At 43.9% G+C, this 24,857-nt stretch overlaps 1 protein-coding gene across 9 annotated transcripts in view; it reads left to right on the top strand.

The window, feature by feature from the left end:
- The window catches only part of NHSL1 (NHS like 1), a 199,690-nt gene extending 176,714 nt beyond the window's left edge, over window positions 1-22,976 (top strand). For 6 of the 9 annotated variants that reach the window (XM_087817646.1, XM_087817643.1, XM_087817644.1 and 3 more), the window contains 5 exons: window positions 1,740-1,806; window positions 6,039-6,170; window positions 10,955-14,203; window positions 14,695-14,827; window positions 19,120-22,976. In XM_087817646.1, the coding sequence (XP_087673772.1) occupies window positions 1,740-1,806; window positions 6,039-6,170; window positions 10,955-14,203; window positions 14,695-14,827; window positions 19,120-19,816 (4,278 nt within the window). In that variant the 3' untranslated portion in view covers window positions 19,817-22,976. Of the gene's footprint in view, window positions 1-1,739; window positions 1,933-6,038; window positions 6,171-10,954; window positions 14,204-14,694; window positions 14,828-19,119 lie in introns of all 9 variants that reach the window. The other 3 variants (XM_087817650.1, XM_016204914.2, XM_016204913.2) reach the window with 2 other exon arrangements.
- Window positions 22,977-24,857: the final 1,881 nt, after the last annotated feature.

Here is a 24,857-nt window from a genome sequence, read left to right as displayed (position 1 = left end):
TTATCATTTTACATGTTTTATGTATTAAGAGTATAAAGTCAAAAATACTAAGACATCTAGTTATATAATTTTTTATATTTTTACTTCTACAATGCCTTTATTACTGATAGTCTCCTTGCAATAAAAGAAAAAAAGTGGATACTTGTCAATTAGTGATTTTGTTTTTGTACGGTCCCACTTACATGACCACCTCCTTTATGTCCATGATATTTTCCCACAGCTGTCATCTCAGGAGGTCCTAAGAGTACCCCTAGTGGGATACGGAAGGTAGGCAGGATACTCCCATTTTACAGCAAGGGGCCTCCGCATTCAGGAACCAGCCGCAAGGTCACTTGACTATAAGTTATAAAGTGAGTAGACTCAGGTCCTTGGATTGTTGGCCTAGGACCCTATCCCTAACACCAAACCATTTTTGTCTGCTCTGTGTGGCCTCTTTCAGATTTGTGGAGTGCGGTACTTGTAGAATAAATACAGATATTTTGTAGGAAGATTAATTCAGTAACAGTAAGTAGCAATGACAGTGTTCTTCTCAGTGTTTGAGATTTCTAACTGATGGGTTTCTGTAGATTTCTTACCATGTCCTCTTAGAAATTTGCATTAAATCCAGAAAGGCATCAACACATGTTTTTTAAAAATTGGTAAGTCCTCATAAGTGTAATGTTGAGTGAAAGAAGGCACAAAAGAGACCTGCGTTATGATTCCCTTTACAGACAGGTCCAATACAGGCCAACGAAGCTGTGAGGTTAGAAGTCAGGACAGCAGTTGCCCTTGTTTGGGGGGCGTGGAGGACTGTTGAATCATCCTGGGTCCTAGTTTTACAGGTATTCCCTTCGGAAAGTTCTTTGACTTTTATTCTTAAGTAAAACTCTTTTAAATGCCTTGTTTTCATAGATGGTAGTCTAAATGCTTTCGACTTGAAGAACTGTTCCTATACATTTATTTGATTATAAACTGCCATTTCCCCACAAAAGTCAATTAATTACCCTTTTTTGTTGTTCCTGAGCACAGTGCATTTCTTTTGAGTTCTTGGAGCTCCCAGTAGCCGTGGAGCCATCATAAGATGCTTGCCAAAACAACTTTCTTGCTTACACTTTTTAAAATGTTATGGGAGGAAAGGTATTAAAGAAGGTGCCCAGTTAGGATGTTAATCTGTATCAAAACAGACACTGCTAGGAATGTTTTCATGGAATTCCGATAAGGCTAGAGCAGAGCTCTAGTCAGCTTCTTATAATTGAACAATTTCACACTGGTGTTTTTCCATATAAATGGCTTCAGAAGAGCACAAACAGTTGAACAATAGCTCTATCATTTTCGAAATGTTCCTAGAGGTCAGAGCCTAAAGGAAATGAGATTGAGGCTAGAAATTATTTTGAACCAAACTAAATTTTAATAAAAATGGAAACCGTTGGTCGCAGCCGTGATTTGTCTCTGGGCTTCTTATGTTAAACTAAATCCATAAACTTTCTGACCACAGCAAACAGGAAGAACTTAAGATTCTGTGGGTCAGCAAAACCTTTTGCAGTCATGGTCTAGAGACTCAGGCCTCAGCAAATCATAAATATTACGGGGTCATGCTCAGGATGCTGAGCAGTTTCCTTGCAAACCATTTCTTCTGTTCCTAAATGTGACCAGTTTGTTTTTTTCGTTTGCTTCAAATCAGTTTAAATTTTTTTAAAAGAAATGTATTTTCAAATGTTTCTGTCGGCTCTTTACACACTGTGGCTTCTTCTTCCCTGCAGTGTTCTCTCTCTTCGTTGGAAGAGGAAAGACTTATTTCCATCAGGAGACCTAAAACGCCAACCTCAGGTGACTTCCCTGATCTTAACACTCAAACGAACTGGGCCAAGTCACTTCCCTTGCCAACACCAGAAGAGAAGATGCGCCAGCAGGCGCAGACTGTCCAGGCCGATGTGGTTCCCATCAACATAACTGGTATGCTTTGCTAGCACACAGGGTTCAGAGCCCACTGGGGAGCGTGACTGTGGCTTTTTGTCGTCGTCATTGTTGTTGTTGTGTGCACTTAGCATTTCATTTATACATCAGAGGTCATAGCTGTGGTCTGGCTTCCTGGTCTTTGTTTAATGAAGGGGATACTAAAACATACATACATGTGTACATGTAAAATAGCTGTTGCTTTTAAATTAGAAGACTGTGTCACCAGAGGTTGATGTCAGAGGACTCAGCAGTCCAGCCATTTATTGAAAGTGTGTCTTTTTAAATTGATTTACTTTTTAAAAATATTTTGATTATATGGGGACATCTTCTAAATGTGATCTTGGATAAGAAAAAATTATGTTTATCTTCTAAAGGTGTATTTTAAGTAATATTTATAAAAGTCAAGAAATAACAAGTTTGTGATATTTCTTAATGATAGATTTTACCTTCTTGTTTTCTCAAGTTAAAAAGGGAAAAATTACTTGAAATAAAAATATGAAGTGAATTAGCAATAATAACTATAAAATATATTTTTAAGAAAACTCAATTGGATGGTAAAGTTTTATTTTGATCTTTATAATTTGAATTTTACAATCTTCAAATAGAAATTCATTTCTTCTGAATATAAAATTTTAGAATATGAATATTAGTTACCAAATGTGAAATTCAAGTTCTTTTAGAGCATTATACCCAAGCTTTAATCACCTGTGATAACTAAAGGTGACAAATAACAAGGTACATGAAGCTCAAAGACGCTATTTCACTAACTTAGATGAGCTGTTAAAAAATATCAAAATTTTCCTGTTTTATTACGTTAGTAGTCTGCAGACAGGGTAGGTCAGTGGTTTGGGGCATGTACACTGCAAAATACACGTGTTACGAGCTAATAGCTTCAGCCATTGGACTGTGTGTTTGCAAGAAATCGATTACTGATCACCGTCATTGATAACCAGGCCATACAAAGCATGGCCTATGGGGCTAGAACCTGAAAGAAATCAGGTGACCAGTAAGGATGACTTTTCATTAAAAATTAGGAGGAAACCCCATAGCACACTTGTTGTGCTTCTGAGAAGACTGCTGTTGACATTAGAAGGCTTTTGGCCGTGGCATTAGTTAACTTTTAAGGGACTAATAATATTTTGATAGTTATTGGAGAATTTTAAAAACCTTATGTTTAAAAAATTATTTTTAGAACTCTATTTTGAGTTCCAGAGAAATTTAATAAGCACATAAATTATTTTAAATTCCATGTGCATTTTTCCATATTTATTGTGCATAAGCCTTAAAGGAGGAATATCATGGCATTTTAGTCTATGTTCTTTGCAGATAACATCATTGATCTTTCTGAATGTGATTCCGTTCACTTAGATCATATTTTTTTAAAGATTATTTTTATAAGCAGCTATGCTGGAGAGCAAAGTATAATGTTTTTTGCTCAATGAAGTACATAGGTGCATATTTTCTATAAGAAAAATGCATTACATTACTTGATTGATTAAATGCAGCAGAAATGTAATTATATATGATTAAATGCCCCAGGAATAATATAAAAAGATTGTGCTATGAAATATGATAGTCCTTAATGGAATTAGGATAAAATGCATTATCATGAGATTAGTAAATTTAAAATAGAGTAACTAGAATTTTAGGAGTAATGAATTATTTACAATGAAATACATTGTCACAGTGGTAGACAGTGTCCTTTCTTTGAGCTTTAATTCTCTCCTGTTTGATGAGTAGGTGGATATGAATTACATAAAGTTTAAAAGGAGGCCTTCAAAATGCACACAGGAAAGGTAAATGATAGTAAAAAAATGAGCAATATGAGTTATATCAGAATGCAAGTTACTTTTACTTGAGTGATTAATGTTTTTAGTAATGGAGATTTTTCACTTTTAGTAGTTGAATTGACACAGGTTGGACAGCTTCATACTATTTAAATGACATTTTCTAAAGCCCCACGACTTTTGAGATAAAATGTAGCTTCCTGTAGGGAATTGTCATGTGCTCATTTATTTGGGCAAACATTGACCCTCTAGTTTGATTTTCAGTAAGGTTCAGCTGGGGAGAAAGTGCCGACAAATACATTATTTCAAATCCAAAGTGAAGCCCGCCAGGCATAAAGGTAGAACATTAGCAGCACAGTGAGCAGCAAGCCTGAAAATCAATTTAACCCCTTTAGTCATAGTTCTTTGGGGACTCAGCGTGTTCTAAATTTTGAAGAGAAAAAAATGTTGAAAATAAAATGTATATATGACATTATGTTTCATAATCTGCCATGTGGAATAACAACCCTTCCACCTGGAAAATAAGAGTGGGTAGACATACTTAAACAGTTTCTACCAACTGGCTTGGTATTGATGTTTGAGCCAGTAAAATTGATTTCTAAGTAGTAACCTTGACTGACTAATGCCAGTTTTCAGTGAAAGAGAATGATTGGATTCCTCTCAATTTAGCAGATATTTACTGAATAGCTGCTTTGTGTTGGGCATTGAGCTGAGTGCTCCAGGGAATGCTAAGGTACATAAATCATGGTCCCTACCTTCAGGAAATGTATAGTCCAGCAGGGGACATAGTCCTTTAGGTAACAGTGCAGGGTGGAGAGTTGGCACCTTTAATGGTGGTGTCCGTTCTCGTGGTTTATTTCTTAATTTCCTTGGAGCTTGAATGTTTTATCTTTTGTTCTTGTTTAGGAAGCAAAACTGGAGACTAAATTCAACTATCTATTAATGTTTTATCCATTCTTAATGCCTTGATACAAGGAAATTTTTCCCTCTGCTGCAGGGAACTAATGGACCATGGAAAGCATGACTTGCCTCTTACAAACATCACATATGCTATGCACAGTGACCCATTTATTACAGGGATGGTACTTTCTGTGTTTCAGGGTCTTCTCCCAATCGTTTCTGTTTTCCTTCATTAGGAACAAAATTGGAAGCATTTTCAAGTTTGGGAGTATTTATTGAAGTTTGTAGGTGAAATGTATTTTGATCATTCAAATCTCTTATCCTCTGTTTTGATTGGATAAGGTTCTATTTACAACTTACTCCTATTAAAACAGAAAGAACGTTATTCATAGCATACCCACTTTGAATGTGTGTCAGTATTGCTAAAAAGAGTGAATGTTTTTATACTTATAAGAATGACAAAAATATATAATTTGTGTATTTTTTAAATATATAATGTATTTTTAAAAATCTCTTTTTGTGGAGGTAACCATTTGACAAGGTCAGTGCTATAAAACTTTCTTTAATTAAACTGGCAAGTAATTTAAAACAGATGAATCTAAACCGGCTACTTTATTTTTTAATGTTTCCCTGTTGTGTATCAATCACACAAGTTCACACTTTAGAAAGAAAAAAAGTCCTGTGAATCTGACATTTGGGGTTTGGTTGCAGCATTACCTGAAATGTCTGAATTCAGTCAACTGTTGCAAGTGACTATGAACTAAAGAAGCAGTTCAGCTTTAACAGCAGCAGTGCTACTGGGTCTCATTGTGAGAAAGTACTTCATCATTATAAGGCTTTGTATTTTTCAGTATGGTTGTATCTCGCACCACAGCGATTTCCACAGCCTGTCCACAGTCTCCTTGATTGGAAGGAAAAGCTCTTCATCTAAGAATTCTTGACTAAGTTATTTGTTTCATCACATAGGACACGACATTGTGATGGTCTCTGGAGCTGACTAAATGATTAAGATACATTTATTGCCATCATCACATACACCCTGATGTAAAGAGTGATATCGGTGACCAGAGGACCTACATGAAACCCTTCCAGAATGACTCATGTTTAAAATAATGCAGAATTGCTCTTCTGGCGTGTTGTTAACAAATTTGCATTTTCCACTCCAGCTCATTTGAAAATGAGATCCAGGTGCTTCCTTTGGAAGGACACACACATAGAAATTGGAAAAGAGCCTTATAATGATAATGTGCTTTCCCTCCCTTTTTTGCCCTTCAGCATTCATTCATCATCATATGACTGGCTAACATCATTATTAATACCTTCTTATCATTTGACAACAAGCTTCTGGAAGAAAGTGCATGGTGTCAGCTTGCTTGACAATAACATTGCTTTGCTTGTTCTACTACTCTGCATTAGGGGAGAATTTCGATCGCCAGGCCAGCCTGCGGCGGTCTCTAATTTACACAGACACTCTGGTAAGACGACCGAAGAAAGTCAAAAGGAGAAAGACTATTACAGGAGTCCCTGACAACATACAGAAGGAGCTAGGTATGGCTCATCAGAACTGTATTCTGTTGCCCCTCGTTGCTGCTCAGCATTCCTATGCTAACCTCATCTGTGGTGCTTGTGAAATCGATACATTCTGATAGCCATTTGGTGCCCCAAAGGGCCAGCTTCTTTTCTGAATGAGGCACTGTGTGCAAATCTTAACAGCCCATGCAGATGATACATTGAATTTCGGTGAGAAGGTAAGAGGAGACGTTTATATCAAAACTAGTAACTGGGATGGTAGAAATTCACAGTGGTGCCATCATCTCTGTGTACCTTAAACAGTGGGGAATTGTCACAATTAAATTTAGTTTTCATTTAGATTTTAAGTTTTCATAAAACTGAAAACTCCTTCCAGGACTTCAAGTTACAAATATGGACGTCATTAATTTTACTGACAATATTAGTGGCATTTGTCATCAAAGAGACAGCAGTGTGAGGTAATCAGTAACTACAGTATGGTAGGAAATAGTCATTTATGTTGGCTAGTGCATTTATGTACTTCCAATGAATGAAACAACTTCGTAGCTTTTTGAGTCAGTAATTTTCCACCTGTGATAAAAACGGAAAACCAAAAAAACCCCTTTTTTTTGGCTAGTGGACAGGGTTTGCTTCATTCCTCCCTTATCCACTCGTTCCTCTCATCTTTATCTGGACTGCGGACAATCTCTTCACTCCCCTCTTTCTGCGTGCACTTCCTCTCTGGGTTTAATGGGCCGTCGGGAGGGTCTGCAGAGGCGGTGCAGCAGACTGCAGCCGCGGGGACCCCGGGGCCAGGCGGCTCAGACCTGCGTCCTGGCTCTGCCACCGACTCTCCAGCTGGTTGCTTTCTTACTTCACCCCTCTGAGTCTCTTCCTCATTCAGGGGAGGGTGGTTTGGATTTAATGAGTTAATACAGGGGAAGCCCTCGGTGCCTGATACTACGATGACCATAATAGCCGCTGATGTAATTATTGTGGGGAACTTAATACTGCCTTTTTTGAAATTTGCCTTTCTCTTCAGCCAACCTATGGACTTATTTCATTCTAGTTACTTTCACCTGATGTTTTTACTTTTACTTACATTAAAGGTTATATTGTAGAAATTCAGAATCTTTATTTCTGTACTTGCATATTCGTCTTTTAGTTAAAATGAGTGTATCCCAGCAATAGTGATATACCCATCATAGCACTCTGAGGTAGCGTTTCAGCTTCCAGGTGCTATAGACACTGCTCCTATGTGTTTTTCCCGACACCTCTGCTCCCTCTTCTTTCCTTGGCATTTGCTCTTTTACTGCCACTCGATTCTACAGTATGGATGCTCTGCCTTCCAGACTGCAGCAGCGAGACAAGAATAGCAGTGCTTTGCTTCTGCTCTAGGTAGCTCCAGCGACCCGGAGGACGCACAGGTGCTCACCTCATCCCATAACATAGGGGTTTATCACAAAGGCGAGATTACATCCACAGGATTGTGAAGTCTGTCTTTGGTTCATGCCCCCGTCCCACATGCTGCTTTTTTTAGTGGCCAGTCCTCCTGTATCCTGTTCTTTCAGACTCTTTTTTTTTTCTCCTTTAGATGACAGCTAACTAATTTGAAAAACTAATATGTATGTGTATGTTCAGTAGATGTTTAATGGCTTCATCTCTTACAGCACTCAGGTAACATTTATATTTGAGCTGGTCTTTTAGAAGAAGTGCCTTAACCAAAAGGAGTGACTGTAAAGATAGGCCTTTTGTGAGATAACAAGGTGGATGTTTCAAGAGTAGGCTACATTTTAATCGGCTTTCCAACCAAAATAGGTAGGTTTTGGATGGCTTTGTGCAGAGAGTGTAAGAATAGCTTGGCCTAGATAAAGATACACATACACAGAAGTATTCAATATGAATTATCCATATATGTATGTAATATGAGTTCTAGAACCTCAGAATTATGAACATTTATCACTTATTACTGAGCCAACCAGCATGGAACCAATCACTCAGTTGCCTCTTTGACCTTATTGGAATGATCTGGTCAGCTTGGTAAATCATATCTTTTATAATTTTAATATTTTCTAAATGGATGTTTGAGCCCCTAGAGATCACATTTATTTCTCTCGGTTTTTTTTTGCTTTTTTTTGTTAATCTTCACATGAGGGTATTTTTTCCATTGCCTTTTTAGAGAGAGGGGGAGAGAGAGAAAGAGAGAGAGAGAGAGAGAGAAACATCGATGTGAGAGAGACACATCAATTGATTGCCTCGCGCATGCACCGTAGCCAGGGGCTGGGAGTGAACCTGCAACCCAGGTATGTGCCCTTGACCAGGAGTCAAACCTGAGACCCTTCAGTGCACAGGCTGACTCTCTAAACACTGAGCCACACTGGCCAGGGCAAGGCTTTTATAAATATGTTTTTATTGATTTGAGAGAGAGAGAGAGAGAAACATCAAAGTGGGAGAGATTGCTGCCTCCCGAACACGCCCCTACCAGGGATTGAGCCACAACCTGGGTACGGTTGACCTTTCTGTGCACAGGACGATGCTCCTATCAAATGAGCCACAGCGGCCAGAGCCTACCAAGACTTTTTAAAATATATTTTTAAATTATATTTGACAAACAATAATATATTAGTTACAAGTGCTGATAAGACTTTAAAAAAAATGCTATGTAAACCTTAAATATAAAACTTGTAGATTTCTGTCTTTGATTACATGTAGTCTTTAAAAATTGAAAATCTCTTGTAGTGTTATAAATAAGTAAAAGAAAAATATACATAATTATTTCTTTACATTATATTTTTAAATCGCATAATCCCATCCAGATTTTTACGAGCATCTGAGTGGCTCATCTTTGTTTGTAGTTCTCTTTTTGTATGTGCTTTTATTCTTTAATTCTAATCAATTTAGCCTCTGTATCTGTAATACTGTGACATGTTTTGTACTGTGAAAATATTGGAGAATATGTTTTGGGAATAGAATGTTGTTGGTCCCTGTGTTAAATGATATATGAGTTTTCCCATTTTTAAAGGTCTTTAGAAAAATATTTTTATTTTAATAAGAAAGTTGTACTGGGCTGTAGATGGTGAAGGAATGGCTATATTCCCATTTTCAGAAGCCAAGGATTGTTTCACCTTCAAAATTGCTACCTGAAAGAATCAGGACGTTGTTTATGGCCCGTAGAGAGAGTTAAACATTACCTTTGGCCCCATGCAAAAACTACTACAGTTTTGAAAGAAAAAGATAGTAAAACCCATTGTTGAGTGGAATAAGGTATCTTGAATGTTTGGCACCAAACTGGTGCAAACTGATACAGCCATGCAAGTGAGCCTCCCACCTTCCAAACTTGTACCAAATGGTAAAATGTGCACCTTTTATTTCTCTTTCCTCAAAGTGGATTTTTCTTCTGCTCCTGCCCTTTTGCCTACTCCCACTCTTTCCAAGGGAGAACCTCGTGTGTCTGTGCGTGTATGTGTGAGTGTGCATGTGTGAGTTTGTGTGTGTGTGTGTGCCTTTAGTGAGTGGGTACTTGGCGGGGGGGAGGGGAAGGAAATAACAATGATTCTCCATCATCCCAGTGAAGGGAAGGGTTTTGTGCTGGGGCGCCTTCCTCCACAGGTGACATCTCCTTGTGGTTTGTACCAAGAATGGTGCTGCCATTTTAGTAAAGTGCTTTGCTATTTGGAGGATCACAAGGCTTTAGATCCAGCTGGGGACTTTCGTGGGGTGTGGAAGGAGTGCTCCTGAATCCTATCACCAGTGTCCTTGTCGGGGGAACAGTGATGCTGGTGGGTGCTCAGCTAGTATCGCTCAGCCAAGCCCAGGCTGCAGCTATTCTCAGGTCCTTGTTGGATAACAATGTAAAGAGAACTGTGGTTTTGCTACTGATTTTCAACACTTAATTTGTCCTAATGATTACTCCGCATAAATTGATTTTTTCTCTCTGTACATTTTAGGTAAGTTCTTGCCTTCATGATTTTTTTTTTTAAGCTTCTGTTCTTTCCTAGGTAGCTTGAAATCTAACTGTTATCTACACTTAATGTGTTTTCTTGTCCACTTCCCTCTCCGTTTGGCCTTCCTTGTGCTTTTTACTTTGTTAAACATACTACTCTTGGTTTAGAGGTAAAGCTCCAAGAAATGAATAGCCCTAATTTGAGGAAACGCTCACTGGATCAGTTCCTGCTGCTTTTTTTCCAGCAGAACACAACAGATTGCTGTTGAATTTTGAATGTCACTGACAGACAGATGATAATGGCTTGAGATGGATAATGAAATGTTTGAAACACAGATGGGCCTGTAAATCGGTTTTCTTTTTCTTAGGGCTTTCTTCTAACATAGAAATTAATGTAATTAACACTGTTTTATACCAATATCCTTCATAAACGGTATCTTTGTAGCCCTATTGTTGAACTATTACATTCATCTATCTGTCTTTGGGAAAGACAGGTCCTGCTTGACAGATGCCCTGGGCAGGCACCTGGTAGATGACGGGCTACCTTGAAACTGTCACTGAAAGGAGGTTACTTGAAAAGTAAACCTTCCACCGAGCTCTCAGCCTTTATCTCAAAGGCTGAATAAGAATTCCATATGCAGCACGTAATCTATAGGAGAATCTGAAGTACAAATTAAGAGAAGTACATGAAGTTCATAGTAAGGGTTTTTATTTTAGGAGCTATTGGTAACTATATAAACTCTCACTTAGGTGTCTCCAGGAGAAAAACTAGATCAAATGGAGAAGTTTTTGTCTTTTTCAAGTATGACAGAGTCAGAAGGAGGTGATGAACTAAGATACTGTGTTTTAGGTAACAAGCCTCTTTCTCCTTTGTCTCCAGCATCGGGCCCCAGCCAAGATGGTGTTGGTGGTCACTCGGTGTACTCTCCAGACCGCTACTCGACACTAGGAAGGCTTGACTGCTATCGGTCTGTTGGGCAGCACTTCGAAACCAGGGACTCCAGCTGTCAGACTGAGGAAGTGAAAGTCGTGCCGCCTTCCATGAGGAGAATCAGGGCACAGAAGGGGCAGGGCATCGCTGCCCAGATGAGCCACTTCTCCGGCTCCTCCGGGAACATGTCTGTGCTGAGCGATTCTGCCGGCATTGTGTTCCCCTCTCGCCTCAACAGCGATGCCGGTTTCCACAGTCTTCCCCGCTCCGGAGCCAGGGCCAGCATTCAGTCCCTCGATCCCCGGCTGGGTACCCTGGGCCCTGCAGAAGACCTGGATGGCCCATTCCCCTACCAGAGGGGTAACCCACAGGCAGATGAAAACTTAGGAAGTGCCTCAAGGACTGGAACACTGTTAAGGCCCAAGTCCCAGGAGCTGAGGCACTTTGAGAGTGAAAACAGAACAAGCCCAGCACGTGTGGTGTCTCCTCATGGGACCTACTCCACCAGCATCATCCCCAATGCCACCCTCTCCTCCTCCTCGGAGGTTATTGTTATTCATACTGCTCAGAGTTCAGGGCAGCTGGACAGTAAAATTAGCAGCTCCTCCTCACACACGAAGATGAAATCCAGAGGCCACCTCCTCCCCAGACGCTCTGGTGAAGATGACCATCAGTCTCCCAATGGCACCTGGAGTGAGGGTCACCCCACCATTGTTTCACGGGCTTTAGAGCCCCATCCACCCGGTGCAGCCATGCTCTTGTCCCTCTGTGATTCAGCAGTCTCTCTCAGTACCCCAGCACATCAGGAGAGGGGAGCCCAAGCCATGACCTACAACTGTAGAAAGAACCTGAGCTTCCCCGCCCACCCCCAGGATGTGGATGGCAAGAGTGAGTCCAGCTACTCAGGAGGCAGGGGGCACAGCAGCGTGGAGCCCTGGGAATACAGTGCCTCGGGGAGTGGGCGGGCATCCCCACTGAAGCCTCATTTGGCAACTCCTGGTTGCTCCACTCCTGTAAGTAACGTGAGCAGCAGCAGTTTGGACCAGACGTCCAACAAAGATGACGCCAGGTCCCTGTATTCGGAGGACCACGATGGCTACTACACATCTATTTACCCTGATGCCGGACACAGGTCCAGGAATCTGTGCAGAAGCAGCAACGGCTTTGGGAACCCCAGGCACAGCGTGGTCAATGTTTTTGATGGAAGAACTCAGAAGAACCAAGGGGACCAGTCCAATGGCCATGAAAAAACCCTTTCTCGAAACATCTCTTTGAAGAAAGCAAAGAAGCCTCCGCTGCCACCTTCTCGGACGGACTCTCTGCGCAGGATCCCCAAGAAGAATGCCCAGACCAATGGGCAGGTGCTAAACGAGAGCCTCATCGCCTCGCTCCAGCACTCGCTGCAGCTGAACCTCCCTGGCAAGGGCGGCCTGTCGCCCTCCCAGAGCCCCTGCAGCGACCCGGAGGAGCCCTGGCTGCCCCGCTCCCGCAGCCAGAGCACCGTGAGCGGGGGCAGCAGCCTGACGTCGGCCACCACGCCCAACGTCCACTCCCTGTGCGGGGTCACCCCGTCGCAGAGCGACACGAGCAGTGTCAAGTCCGAGTACACGGACCCTTGGGGTTACTACATTGACTACACGGGCCTGCAAGAAGACGCTGGGAACGCTGGCGGGGGCTGTTCGGCCAGCAATGGGGCTCCAACTGGAAACGGGCCGGTCCGCCACGTCCAGGAGGGCTCCAGGGCCGCCGTGCCCCAGGTGCCTGGCGGCTCAGTCAAACCAAAGATCACCTCCCCGGAGAAGTCCCATAGAGTCACTTCTCCGTCCAGTGGGTATTCCAGCCAGTCGAATACACCCACAGCCCTCACCCCTGTGCCTGTGTTTTTAAAATCAATGTCACCAGCCAACGGGAAGGGGAAGGCCAAGCCCAAGGTCCCAGAAAGGAAGTCCTCCCTGGTGTCCTCGGTGTCCATCTCCTCGTCGTCCACGTCCCTGTCCTCGAACACGTCCACAGAGGGAAGCGGGACTGCGAAGAGGCCAGACACGGTGCCGGCCCCGCTCCCTGCTCTTCCTCCTCTCCCGTCTCTCCTGTCTCCGTGCCCTGCAGACAAGTCTCCTTTTCTTCCCCCTCCCCCGCCTTTAGCAGATTCCCCCGAGGGCCCCCCTCTGCCTCGGTCTCCCCTTTTCCCCCCTCCACCACCAGAAGCCCTCACACCCTTCTGTCCTGCTGACGTGTGCTTCCCCCCTCCCCCCGCCACACATAGCCCCCTTCTGGACTCATCTGCCCCGGTGCTGTCCCCTCCACCGTCTGCACCCTCCATGGCTCCCCCTCCTGCCCCACCCCTTGACCCCAAATTGATGAAAGATGCCAGGCCTTCTTTCAAAAAGTGGAGCCAGCCAGACTCCCCCCAGGAGGCCTTTGGCCAGCCCGTGACCAAGGAGGAGGGCGGCAGGCCCCCCATGCCCCTGATAACCACAGAAGCCCTGCAGATGGTGCAGCTGAGGCCGGTGAAGAACTCAGGAACCGAGGGAGCACTGTCGCGCGAACAAGCATCTCAGGAAAAACGAACTCCGGTTGTGCCCCAGTATCATTTAAAGCCATCTGCTTTCCTGAAATCCCGAAATAGCATAAATGAAATGGAGAGTGAAAGTCAGCCTGCCTCCGTGACAAGCTCGCTTCCGACTCCTGCCAAGATCATGAGTCAGGGTCACCAGGACGGTGCAGCCGAGCGTGGCCTCCCGAGCAGCAGCCCAGGCGGCGCTGGGGAGGCAGAGGCTGGGCCGGGCCCCGGGACCACACCGCTCCAGAGGGCCCCTGGACCTTCGCCCAGCAAAAAGCCGCCCCCCATTTCCAAGAAGCCCAGACTGTTCCTGGTGGTGCCACCTCCACAGAGAGATTTCACAGTGGAGCCAGCAGAGAACGTGAGCGGAGCGGCGCCCAGCCCCACGAGGGGAGAGGCCAGAGAGAGTTGTGCAGCCGGGGCTGGTTGTGATGAAACCGACTCTGGCAGCTCGGTTCTTGAGGGAGGAGCTGCAGGATCCACGTCCCCAGGCAGAGTGGAAGCCAATGTCCCCATGGTGCAGCCCAATGCTTCACCAGCCCCCAAGCAGGAGGAGCCAGGCACCGAGAACAGTGCGGACCGTGGGGACCGTGTGGACCGTGTGGAGGAGAGCTGCCTGTCTCTGCAGGACCCAGGGCGTGAGTCTGGTTTTCTCTCTCGTTCCCCTCCGACCATGTGCAGCCGCAGCAAATAGGGTTGGTGCATGTTCACATTAGAGCCAGCAGTTGGTGGCTTCCCTGCGCTGCCTCACACTTAGGTTACCAACTTGGCATTTTGTGAATTTTTTTAAAAAGCTGCATCTAAGGGTAGAGCTTACAGAAGGGCAGAGAAAAGGAGGTGGGGGATGGTGGTCTGCAGCAGACTGGGTATTAAATAGCAATTAAATAGGAGAGCTGCAAAGAAATGTTACAACACAGTTTAAGAGCTTAGTTCTAGACTTGAGCAGAAAAGAATGAGCTTTGGCCATAATGCGCCCCCATCTTTGTAAAATATTAGACTATAGACCCCACTGCCTGTCCCTGTGGTTCTCACGTTGTCAGGAATGGCAGGGAAGCAAACGTGGAGCTTGGCTGAAGACTGAAATCCAAGTCACTCATGAATCTTGTGTTTGCTCGCTCGCTTCTCATAGCTGGGGCGCCGGAGACCGCTGCGGCCGGCCCTTCCTCGGAGATCTTGGACTTCCTTCAGGAGGAAGGGAGTGATGAGGCGATGACCCCCAGCCGACCCCGGACCACGGAAGACCTCTTTGCAGCTATTCACAGGTACCCAAAACTCATATTTTCCTCTCCTTCATGAGTCCCCCTTTCCACATGGTTCCTCAGTTTATTTTTCTTTGTTGAGATTTCTTCTATCACCCATTTAGGCTTCATTAACTTGATTACTGATCCATTTTAGTGTGTTTCTATATTTTTATTTCCTCTGACTCCAGTTTCTGTTTTACTTTGTTCCACTAATTTTAATGATGACGTGGAGATCAGAGGCTCAGTGTGAAGCCTCTGGTTGGCACTGCTCTCGCTGGCCTGAAATGCAGTGTGTCAGTCATATAACAGGGTATTAAGAGTTGGATTGGAGCAGCCATGGTCCAGTCAAGGTGAGGAGTGCTGTTCTTCGGACTTAAGATGCACAGAGTAGCTCTACAAGACATAATCTTTCCTAAGGGTGCTTCATTATTATTTTATTGTTATTGTTGTTTTCATTTTTATTTTATAGAAAAGACAGGATTTGATAGAGCAACTTCTTTGGCTACTTAAACATTTCAATAAAAGAGTGCATCTTTTTAAAGCAGGAGTGAAAGGAATTAAATCTGCTCGTTACTGTATGCTGCTAGTGCCATCTACTGGCATCAGAGATTATTTGGTTTAAAAAGATAAAGAGTAAAATTTTTTTAAATAACTGCCTGCAGTGTTACACTTTTTATATGTGATCACTGAGTGAATAGGATTTAACACTAGAGTTTTATTTATTGCCTCATTCTTCTGGTTGTAAATAGCCGAGTACTCTCACAACAGTGAGATTGTAAAAATTGATGAGATTGTATATGTGCAAGTGCTTTCTATATAAAACCTTCGCTTCCTTCTAGACTTCTTGACCACAGTATTTTAAGATAACTCTTACAAAGGCCCTTATGCTTCCAAAGCCTTATATTGCCCTAAGTCAAGGTCCCCTTTTTCCTCTCCTGAAATAAAAAATCCTGTAACATCATTTGATTGTGTGAATAACCTTGTGTATGACCGTTGTCCCAATTCTTGAAATATAACAAAACTTCTTGCATGGGAGGAAAAGCATAGTGCTGTCCCTACCTGAGATTCCTCATGCAACATATAAAACCTAACTTGGGAGGAAAAATCCAAGTTGGTGAATTAAAGTGCTTGTGAAGAATTGTACTTTTTACCTCTTGGCTGTAGTATTGGTATAGTATCCCAGAAGACCCCACAGACTGCCCTGTTAACATCGTCCGACCGTTCTCTTTGATCTCATTAGGAATGAAAAGGTAGCTAGTTATCAGATTTTTCCTTGCAACAGGGAAATGAACAATGCTGCCTCCTTTGAACTCAACATTAGTGGCATTTCTGGAGGTCTGTGCAGCTGTTTCTAACTCTGACCATGTGAGATACATAATAAGCACTCAATAAGTATTTTCTGAGTTAAACGAGACCAAGTGGTATTGAACTGTTTGGAAGTTGTTTCAAGACTCGGCATCTTTCATTTAGTATGGAATGCCCTGGGTTACTAGATGTGCAGGCCTATATATTTATAATAGCATCGCAGAAAAGATGCGTTGCCTGGTTGCTCTGTGTACTAAATACTTGGTCTCAGTGAGAAATGCAACTGTTGTAGGCCCAAATCACTATGTGCTTTTCCTAAAAATATGCCAAAGATCTCTTCTATATTTTATTTTAGCAACCTTCTTAAGGCCCTGAAAAATTTGTGGTTTCTCCTACTAGAAAATTATATCTAGAGCATAATTATAATTATATCTACAGCAGATGTAGAAATCAGCCTGTCTGAATTATTCTGTGTACGCATGGTAGCCTTACAGGCTGACTAGGATAGGATTGCCAAGAGAGAGCCAGGACACATGCTAGTTTTTATTTTAGCATTGATGATATATTAGTAGACATCTTAAAAATCCACCTAAAGTTTGTGACTTTTAGGGCTTTATTTCATATCCCCTTCAGTACCTAAGCTAATAATTTAAAATAAAGAATATCTAAATTGAAACACAGCCTTCAAGTTTTAGAATGCAAATTAATTTTCTTCAGATTGGAAGCCAGATGGAAAATGTAGAACGCCAGTTGAGGTGTGAAATTTTTATATTCATTGAAGTAATTAGTTTTCAAGCCAGAGTTAACTGTTTAAGCACCTTTTACAGCCACCTTCTTTAAAAATACACAGTGTGTGTGTGTGTGTGTGTGTGTGTGTGTGTGTGTGTGTGTGTATGTACATACATACATGCAGAGAATTCAAATATTTAGATTTAATTCTCATTTTAGGGGGCAGTTGCTCTTCAAAAACAACACTATTATAAATTTTCATCCCTTCTCTTAATTCTGAATCTATAATGAAAGGCCATAGCTTTAATCAAATATTGCTGTGGCTTGTTGTATGGCACTTGACACACCCTCTTCATTGAAAAACCAAGCAAAAGATATGCAAAAATGGGATGAGCAGAGCTGCTTTTGGGGTGCAACCTGTAGAAATTGTGAGGCCGTGTGCTAGAAATGGAAAATTACTCCATCAGGTCCTAGTTCTTACATTCAGCTGTGTGACTTCTCTCTTTAGACCTCAGTTACCTCCTCTGGTCAGACTAAACCATCTAAAATCTTTTCCAGCTCTGCAATTCTGAGATGCTGTTATTTCTGTGGTTTCCATCAGTTGCTCAGTAGCTTACTCTAGAGCATTGCTTTAATTGACAGCTGAGAAGGACCATTGAACCCAAATATGATAGGCCAGGCTCTGCATTACCAAGGGGACTGGTGCCACGTCAGGTGTGGCCACCCTTCAGCCTCTGAATTAGGTCCTTACTATGTCCTGTCTTCTGCTTTGGTAGCTTCTTTTTAGCCAGAAGCATGGAGAGGACCCTGGGAGCACCCAGCCCGGGACAGCCATCCTGACTCACCCTCCCCTGTGCCTTGCTGTGCAGGCCACATAAAAACAGCACTGAAGCCTGACTTGGTGGCAGGAAGGGAAAGTTATATTTTCCTAAATGACACTCAAAGGTTTATTAAGCACCTATATGCTGGGCCTGACATGTTATGGCTGTTATTGCATTCATCTTGATTGATAAAGTATGTGGTACCTGCTGTTATTCCCCTTTTCCATGTAGGAAACAGAATCAGAAACTTTAAGTGGCCCCAGGAGACTGAGCAAGGTCACTTGAGCAGTGGGATTGAACTCAGGTCCATGTGACTGCAGGGGTGCTTTATCGCACCGAATCCTCGCAGGCCTGTGAGGCTGATCATCCATCATTCCCATTTTACAAGTAGGAAAACTAAGGTGCAGTATAGACAAGTAACTGATCCAAGATCACACAGCTAGAAGCCGGTAGTGCTCAAATTCGACTCTTAATCTGTATGTTCAGATAGCATCCTCTCAACTTCTCCCTGCTGCATATTCTAGAATTTTAAAGCAGAAAATGAGATATACCCATGACTTATCAAATGTACCGAGTTTTCTTAAAGCAAGGTCACCTGTACTCTGCTAAGGGATTCCTTGCACACTGAGTGGTTGTTATGAAAATACCAGCAAGAGGTCACTTGGCTCAACTGCTGTATTATCTCTGATTCACTCTCAGCAGAAAACACATTGAACAGGGAGATTCTTAGAGACTGAGGACAAGAAATACCGCAGGAAACACATCACTTTCCCCGAAGGCCCCTCCTCTTGCATACTCTCCCCACCTCCCTCACATTTTCTTCATCAGCTACAGGTCCTCTGATGTCAGTCAGGAAACAGGACCTGGTGTGGAAGGTTTGCTTCAGTTTTCTGGACCAATGGACTCCTAGGAGTTGACACATGGCCCAGTAAGAGCCAGGGAAGATTGGTTTTATGTCAGACTCTTGCAGGATTGTTCTAGAACCTGGGTGAGGGCCTGTCTCAGTAGACAGGATATTCTGGGAGTTGGCTTATCTATTAGGCCTGTTCAGTGCCAGCTCCAAACAGAAAAAGGAAGAGTAGAAAGAAAGGATGACCAGCACCGTGAAATCCACTCAGGATCAGTCCAGTGTAGGAGAATTAAATAAAAAATGGCAGTTATTAAAAGCTGTAGAAATGGTCCTATACAAAGTAAGTTATTACGATGTCTGAGATTTGTTTCAAAGTAGTCCATTGAGGGTGGAGTTCATAGAAAAGGGGCCATGAGTTAATAATTATAGCTGGGTCATGGGCACACATGGTAATACAATGAGCTGTTCTGTTTGCATGGGTGTTTGGAGGTTTACATAGCAAAAATAATAGCTGGAGACCTGAATGTGGTAAGACAGGCAGGTGGTTGTGGCTGCCATCCGGTGGACCACTGGGAAGTAACCTGTATCTTAATGTTATTAAATCTCAGATCCAAGAGGAAAGTCCTTGGCCGTAAAGATTCAGAGGACGATCACACCCGAAACCATTCTCCCTCCCCACCAGTGACACCCACGGGTGCTGCCCCCAGCCTCGCCTCCCCAAAGCAAGTGGGATCAATTCAGAGAAGTGTCCGTAAGAGCAGCACCAGCAGTGACAACTTCAAAGCTCTGCTGCTGAAAAAGGGGAGTCGGTCAGACACCAGCGCCCGCATGTCCGCAGCTGAGATGCTCAAGAACACAGACCCTAGGTTCCAGAGGTCAAGGTCGGAGCCTTCCCCGGACACTCCCGACAGCCCATCCAGCTGTTCCCCAAGCAAGAGCAGGAGGGCCCAGGAGGAGTGGGCCAAGAACGAAGGCTTGATGCCTCGGAGCCTGTCCTTCTCAGGCCCCAGGTACGGCCGAAGCCGAACCCCACCGTCGGCGGCCAGCAGCAGGTACAGCGTGCGGAACCGGATCCAGAGCAGCCCCATGACCGTCATCTCGGAAGGCGAGGGGGAAGCCACGGAGCCTGGAGACAGCAGGGCTCGCTGTGCCCTGGGCGCGGCCAGGGGCTGTTCGCTGGACGGGCTGGCGGGGGAAGAAGTGCACGAGGACAGCCTGCGCTGTGGCCCTGCCGGTGGGACAGTCAGTGCCCAGGGCAGGGATCCGTCGGAACAGTGTGGAGGTCCCCTGAGGGAGGAGAGTTAGGGGCGAGAACAGGAGCCTCCCGCATGACACGGGGGAGACGCACAGCACATCGCTCCAGGAAGCCTGCGGGGTGCCCTCCCCTGCCTGCCCGGGGAGCCCACTTGGCGCTGTGCTGGGGCCCCGGGCACTGCCCCGCCCGCGGTGGGTGAGGGTGATTTGGGACTCACTTGGCACTTGCCCTGGGGCGTAAAAGCAAGTAGAAGCTTAACTTCTGAAAGCGCTTCCTGGGGAAGATGTTTGTGTGTGTGCGCTAAATGCTGGGGGGGTGTGCACAGGTGTGTATGTGTGCATTTTGAACACTTTTTAGGTAAAAAAATACACAGGCACACACAAACAACATGTACAGGCATATGAGGAAAAAAGACAGTTATGCTAGGTGGAGTGATGGAGGCTTCTGGACTGGTGGTGAGCGCTTTAGAAGCATGGTTCTGGACATGAGCGCATTCCAGAAGGAGGGGACCATCACTTCTAAGAGGGGATAGATTTGCTGGCTCTGAGTGCACAGAACACGTGGGTGTGTGCACAGGTGTGCTTTCGCGGTTCACCCAAAAGGCTGGGAAAGGGCTAAGTGACTAATTGGTTCAGGTACTTTTTTCTGGGGAAAAAAGGCTTTGTTTCTTTTTTGTAAAAATGACAGACATGTGGAAGGGGCAACGCTATAACTCAGAGCCTGCTGCTGTGCAGCTACAGACAACCTTCAGCCTGACTTTTAGAAACGGGGGTCATTTTTTTACTGAATTTCCTGCTTGAGGATCGAGGACCTCCGAGAACTGAAATGAGGGTTTGCACGTGCAGAAGGTGGGAGTGAGAGAAGGCAGAGGGGCGGGGGATACACTGCTGCAATTCGTTTCCTGCTTATGAAAGAAAACTATTTTTCAGAATTAGATTTGAAAACTTGCACTACAGAACTGTGGGCGGAGCTTTTCCTTGCACAACTGTTTTTACCAGAGTTTAAACTTCCATTTGGCAATTTCTTATCACTTGAAACGTCAACATTTGCTAACTTTTGGATACCCTTTTGGTTACACCAAAGAAAAAGTTATGGCTATTTTTCCTTGAACTGCCTGCAGTATCTTGTCCTCACTGAGAGAGGTTTATTGAAATCTATTATATATTACCTTACTTGGACGAAAATGCCGAATAGCTCTTGTTAGTCTAATAAACTGATAAAAAATGGCAGGGCTTGGCTATTAATTAGCCCTGAAAAATGAGTTTTTAGATTAAAAAGATTTTTTTGCATCATGTGGTTTGTGCGTTTTTATGTTTTATAAATAATTGAGTTAGGTAATTACCTTCTAATCTTCTTCAGTCAGAATGTTAACACTTCTAGACATGGGGAAACGTATGTGAACCATTTATTCTTATGTCATATTCTTGTGACCCCTCTCCCCTCTCCCTCCCAACTACCCTGGACTTGATTTGTTGGTGAAATAAAATCAGAGTCTTGTCTCCTTCACTAGAAGGACCTAGGTGGCAATGCTGTAATTCTTGGATGACATACCAGACAGCTGCCTGTTGTCATCTTTTCTGGTATGCAAATGTCATCTAAAAGTTGGACCACACAGGCCAAATCATCATAAGGTTTACACAGTAAAACCTCAGATACTCAGTTTAGACAAGTCTTTGAGAGAAAAGAGAAAAAACACCTAAAGAATTAAGGCTCCTTCTGTTCTCTGAAGAAAACAAAACACTTCGTTTCAAACACAACCAGAAATCAAGACCTGACATTTGGCCAAAAGCAAGTGGCTTTTTACCTTTTGGGGCAGTTGCCTACTACAAGGATTTTTCTTCTTCTTAATTTTAGAAAAGTGGTGTTGGCTTTTGAATATGAAATCTCCTCGTCGCTACCTAGAAAAGATTAGAATGTACGTAGCTACCAGAAAATTTTAAGTTAATATACAGATCATATATGTTTAAGGTGAGATAAACGACATCAAAACTAATTATAAAAATATTTTTAAAAAACCGTTTTTAACGGAAAAAGTATATTAGGTTTTTAAATTTGCTTTGAATAAAACAGTTGTAAAGTAAACATTTGAACGTTACTTCTTTTTGTAAGTACATGCATTTTTTAATAATGAGATAGGTCTTCTTGTACAGAGCTGTTGAGTGCTTTGCTGGATGCGAACAGAACAGCAGTGAAGACCAGAAGGTGCCTGTGGGAGGTGGGACCTAACAGAGAAGATCTGGAACATCACAGACACTGTGGATGATGCCATCTAAAAGGACATGTGGAAAAACAACTCTAAGTAATGTCCTGTGGATTTGAATAAAATATGAATAATGTATTGACTGATAGTTCAGATGTTGTGATGTGGAGAGATGCAGGAACGTTTCCCAGGCGTGGATGAACTATAGGGAGACGAGCCTAGACTCATTCCTGAACCACATGGCATCGTCAGCTTTGCTGCTGTGTGGCCAGCCGCTGCTAACGGATCATGTCATACCTAAAAGCTCAGAGAGGGTAGGCTTGACCCTGCCTTGTACCCTGAGACTGTTAAGTACCAGATAGTCAGACACAAGCCCCAGGCCTAAATTATTTCCACTTCAGTTTTTCTAAAAGTTGGGAGAGAAACAAATGCCCATTTAGTTTGTCCATTGGGAGCAGCCTCAACTTCAGTGTGATTTCTGCCCTCCTGTTTCTGAAGAGTATTGATTGAAACCATTGCTTCTCATGTGCGGATGAGCCTGTGTGTTTGACGAATGACAAGGACAAGGAAAGAAGAGGTGGTGGCTCTGTGTCTCTCATTCTCCACCCAACACCACACCCAGCTCTGGTGGATATTCTGGAAGGACAGCTGAGGCTTGGGATTGACTTTATTGGGTCTATCTTAATGTGTTTTCAGTACATTAAATGAATGAATGATTTACATTGCTGAGGCTTTATCATGAAATAAGCACAGCAGGATAATTTACTTTGGCAGATATTAGGATAGTGTTGTGGGGAGAGGAGGGGGTGTTAATTTTGGATAAAGCCTGGACCTGATTCTTGAGGTCTGTTTTTCTGTAATAAGTTATTCAGTTACTATACTGTAGTCTGTTTCACTGAGCTGCTTAAACTACCTTCCACCTTTATTTACAGAACAAAGACTAGAAGCAATTTGTAGTCATTTGTCAAGCAATGAAAAAAAAAAGCCGTTTATTAAATACTTCTAATGTCCTAGGTTAGAATGTGTGTTTAAGATCAACACATGTGGACGAGAGATCATTAAGGAACTTCAAACCTAGGGAAAAGACGCATAAACAATGAACTATCGGGTGAAACCTTTCAGTGTTGGAGTAGAGAAGGGAGAACATTCAGGGTGAACCCTGCCGGGACCCACCCACGGCGTTCTCACCAACAGCACCCGCCTTGGCTGAGGCTGGCGACGCATCCAAGCAATACCAGGCCCTTGGCCCCCGCCGTTGTCAGGAAAGTTGCTTTCCTCATGCAGGTGCCATCCCTCCTCTTGTGGCCTCCCTCCTCTTCGCCCTAGAACAGATGGGGAGCGGGAGGAACAGTGCTCTTGCAACCTTGGAAGCACCAATAGGATGGAAGCCACATGTGGAAGGCAGAGGGGAAAGGAGCCTGGCCCGCTGAGAACATCCAGTCACTGCACCAGCCTTGGGCTGTCCCCCTGCAGGCTCACTGGGTGAATCATTTTTCACTGACTTTGCAGGTAAGGGATGTGGTCCTCAGAGGAAGATGTCACTGCCTCTGACTAGGTAGATGGGGGAGGCATTGGCTGTGGGGAACCTGAGCCAAGACTTCACAGACGATTTTATCACCAAGCACAGGGAGTTGGCTGGAGCAAGTCGTTCCAGATGGAGGGAATGACATGAGCAAGGGCACAGAGGCAAAGCGTTTAGAGGGAGCCACGTAGCTAAAAGAAGATGCTAGTAAAACAGTGGGATGTGAGACTGGAATGGTCTGCTGGAGCAAGAATGTAGAGGGCCTGGGATGTCATTCTAAAAAATCTGGGTTTGGTTTTATAGTACTGAGGAATGACGAGAGTTTTTAAGGAGGGGAATGACATGACTTGGCTTGGTTTTTAGCCTTCTTTACAAGCTACACGCTCCCCTGGTGACAACATCTAATCCTATAGCATTAAATACGATATATACTAGTAACTCCTGAATATTTCCTCTGCTGACTTCCTCCATGAGCTCCAGCTTAGTGTATCGACTGCCTACTCAGAACCTGCATTAGAGGTGTTTTAACCTTACTACATCCAAACCCTACTCCCCAAGTCTTTACCTTGTCACTTAATAGCATTACAATTCACAAGTGGCTTAGGCCCCATATCCAGGCTCATCCTTGTGGCCTCTTTTTCACCCCATATCTAAACCATAGGCAAGTCATGTCAACCGTATTGCCAAAATATTTCACAAGTCCAGTTGCTTCATGCCAGTTCCACTGCTACCTATTAGGCCCAAACTATTACCTCCTGACCAGACTATTTCAAAAGCCCCCACCTGGCCTCATCTTTACTGCGCACCTTCAACCACTCAATCCACCCTGCAAAATGTGTAGCACTCCCCTACGTCAAACCCCCAAAGATGGGGCATTGCAACTGGAGTAGGAGCCTGACTCCTTGCTGTGCCCGCAAGGCCTCTTTACGACCTGTCCCTGTTCCCATCATGCATTCTCTTCTGTCCCTGAATAGAAGCTATTCCTGCCTCAGCCTTTAATGCTGTAAAGAAAAGTTCCTGTATTTCTATGCCCGTTTCGTCTCCTCAGGAAGTAGACCCAGACAGGATTGTCAAAGGTTTTACTGCCGTGTGACACCTTTGAAAGGAAAAGGGAGGAAGGCAGGGAGAGCCATCAGACTGTGGTCCTGAGCATACAAGTCTGCCAGTGTGATGGGGGCTCCAGGGGAAAGATCCCTCGCTGGAGGGGCCTGTGTTGGACAGGAGCAGCTGGGTCCTTTACCACGGCCTTGCTTGGTCTTTGGCAAGAGGCCACCCCGAGGAAAATGTGCCCTCGATTTCCACAGCTTAGTGAAACCAGTGGCTACCAACCCTTCCCGCCTTGAGAAGAGCATGAGCTCAGCTTGGAAGC

Source organism: Miniopterus natalensis, chromosome 5, assembly GCF_054644295.1.
Source record: "Miniopterus natalensis isolate mMinNat1 chromosome 5, mMinNat1.hap1, whole genome shotgun sequence".
NCBI lineage: Eukaryota > Metazoa > Chordata > Mammalia > Chiroptera > Miniopteridae > Miniopterus > Miniopterus natalensis.
Note: the sequence above shows the minus strand (reverse complement) of the source record. Positions and strands in the feature narration are given on the sequence as shown.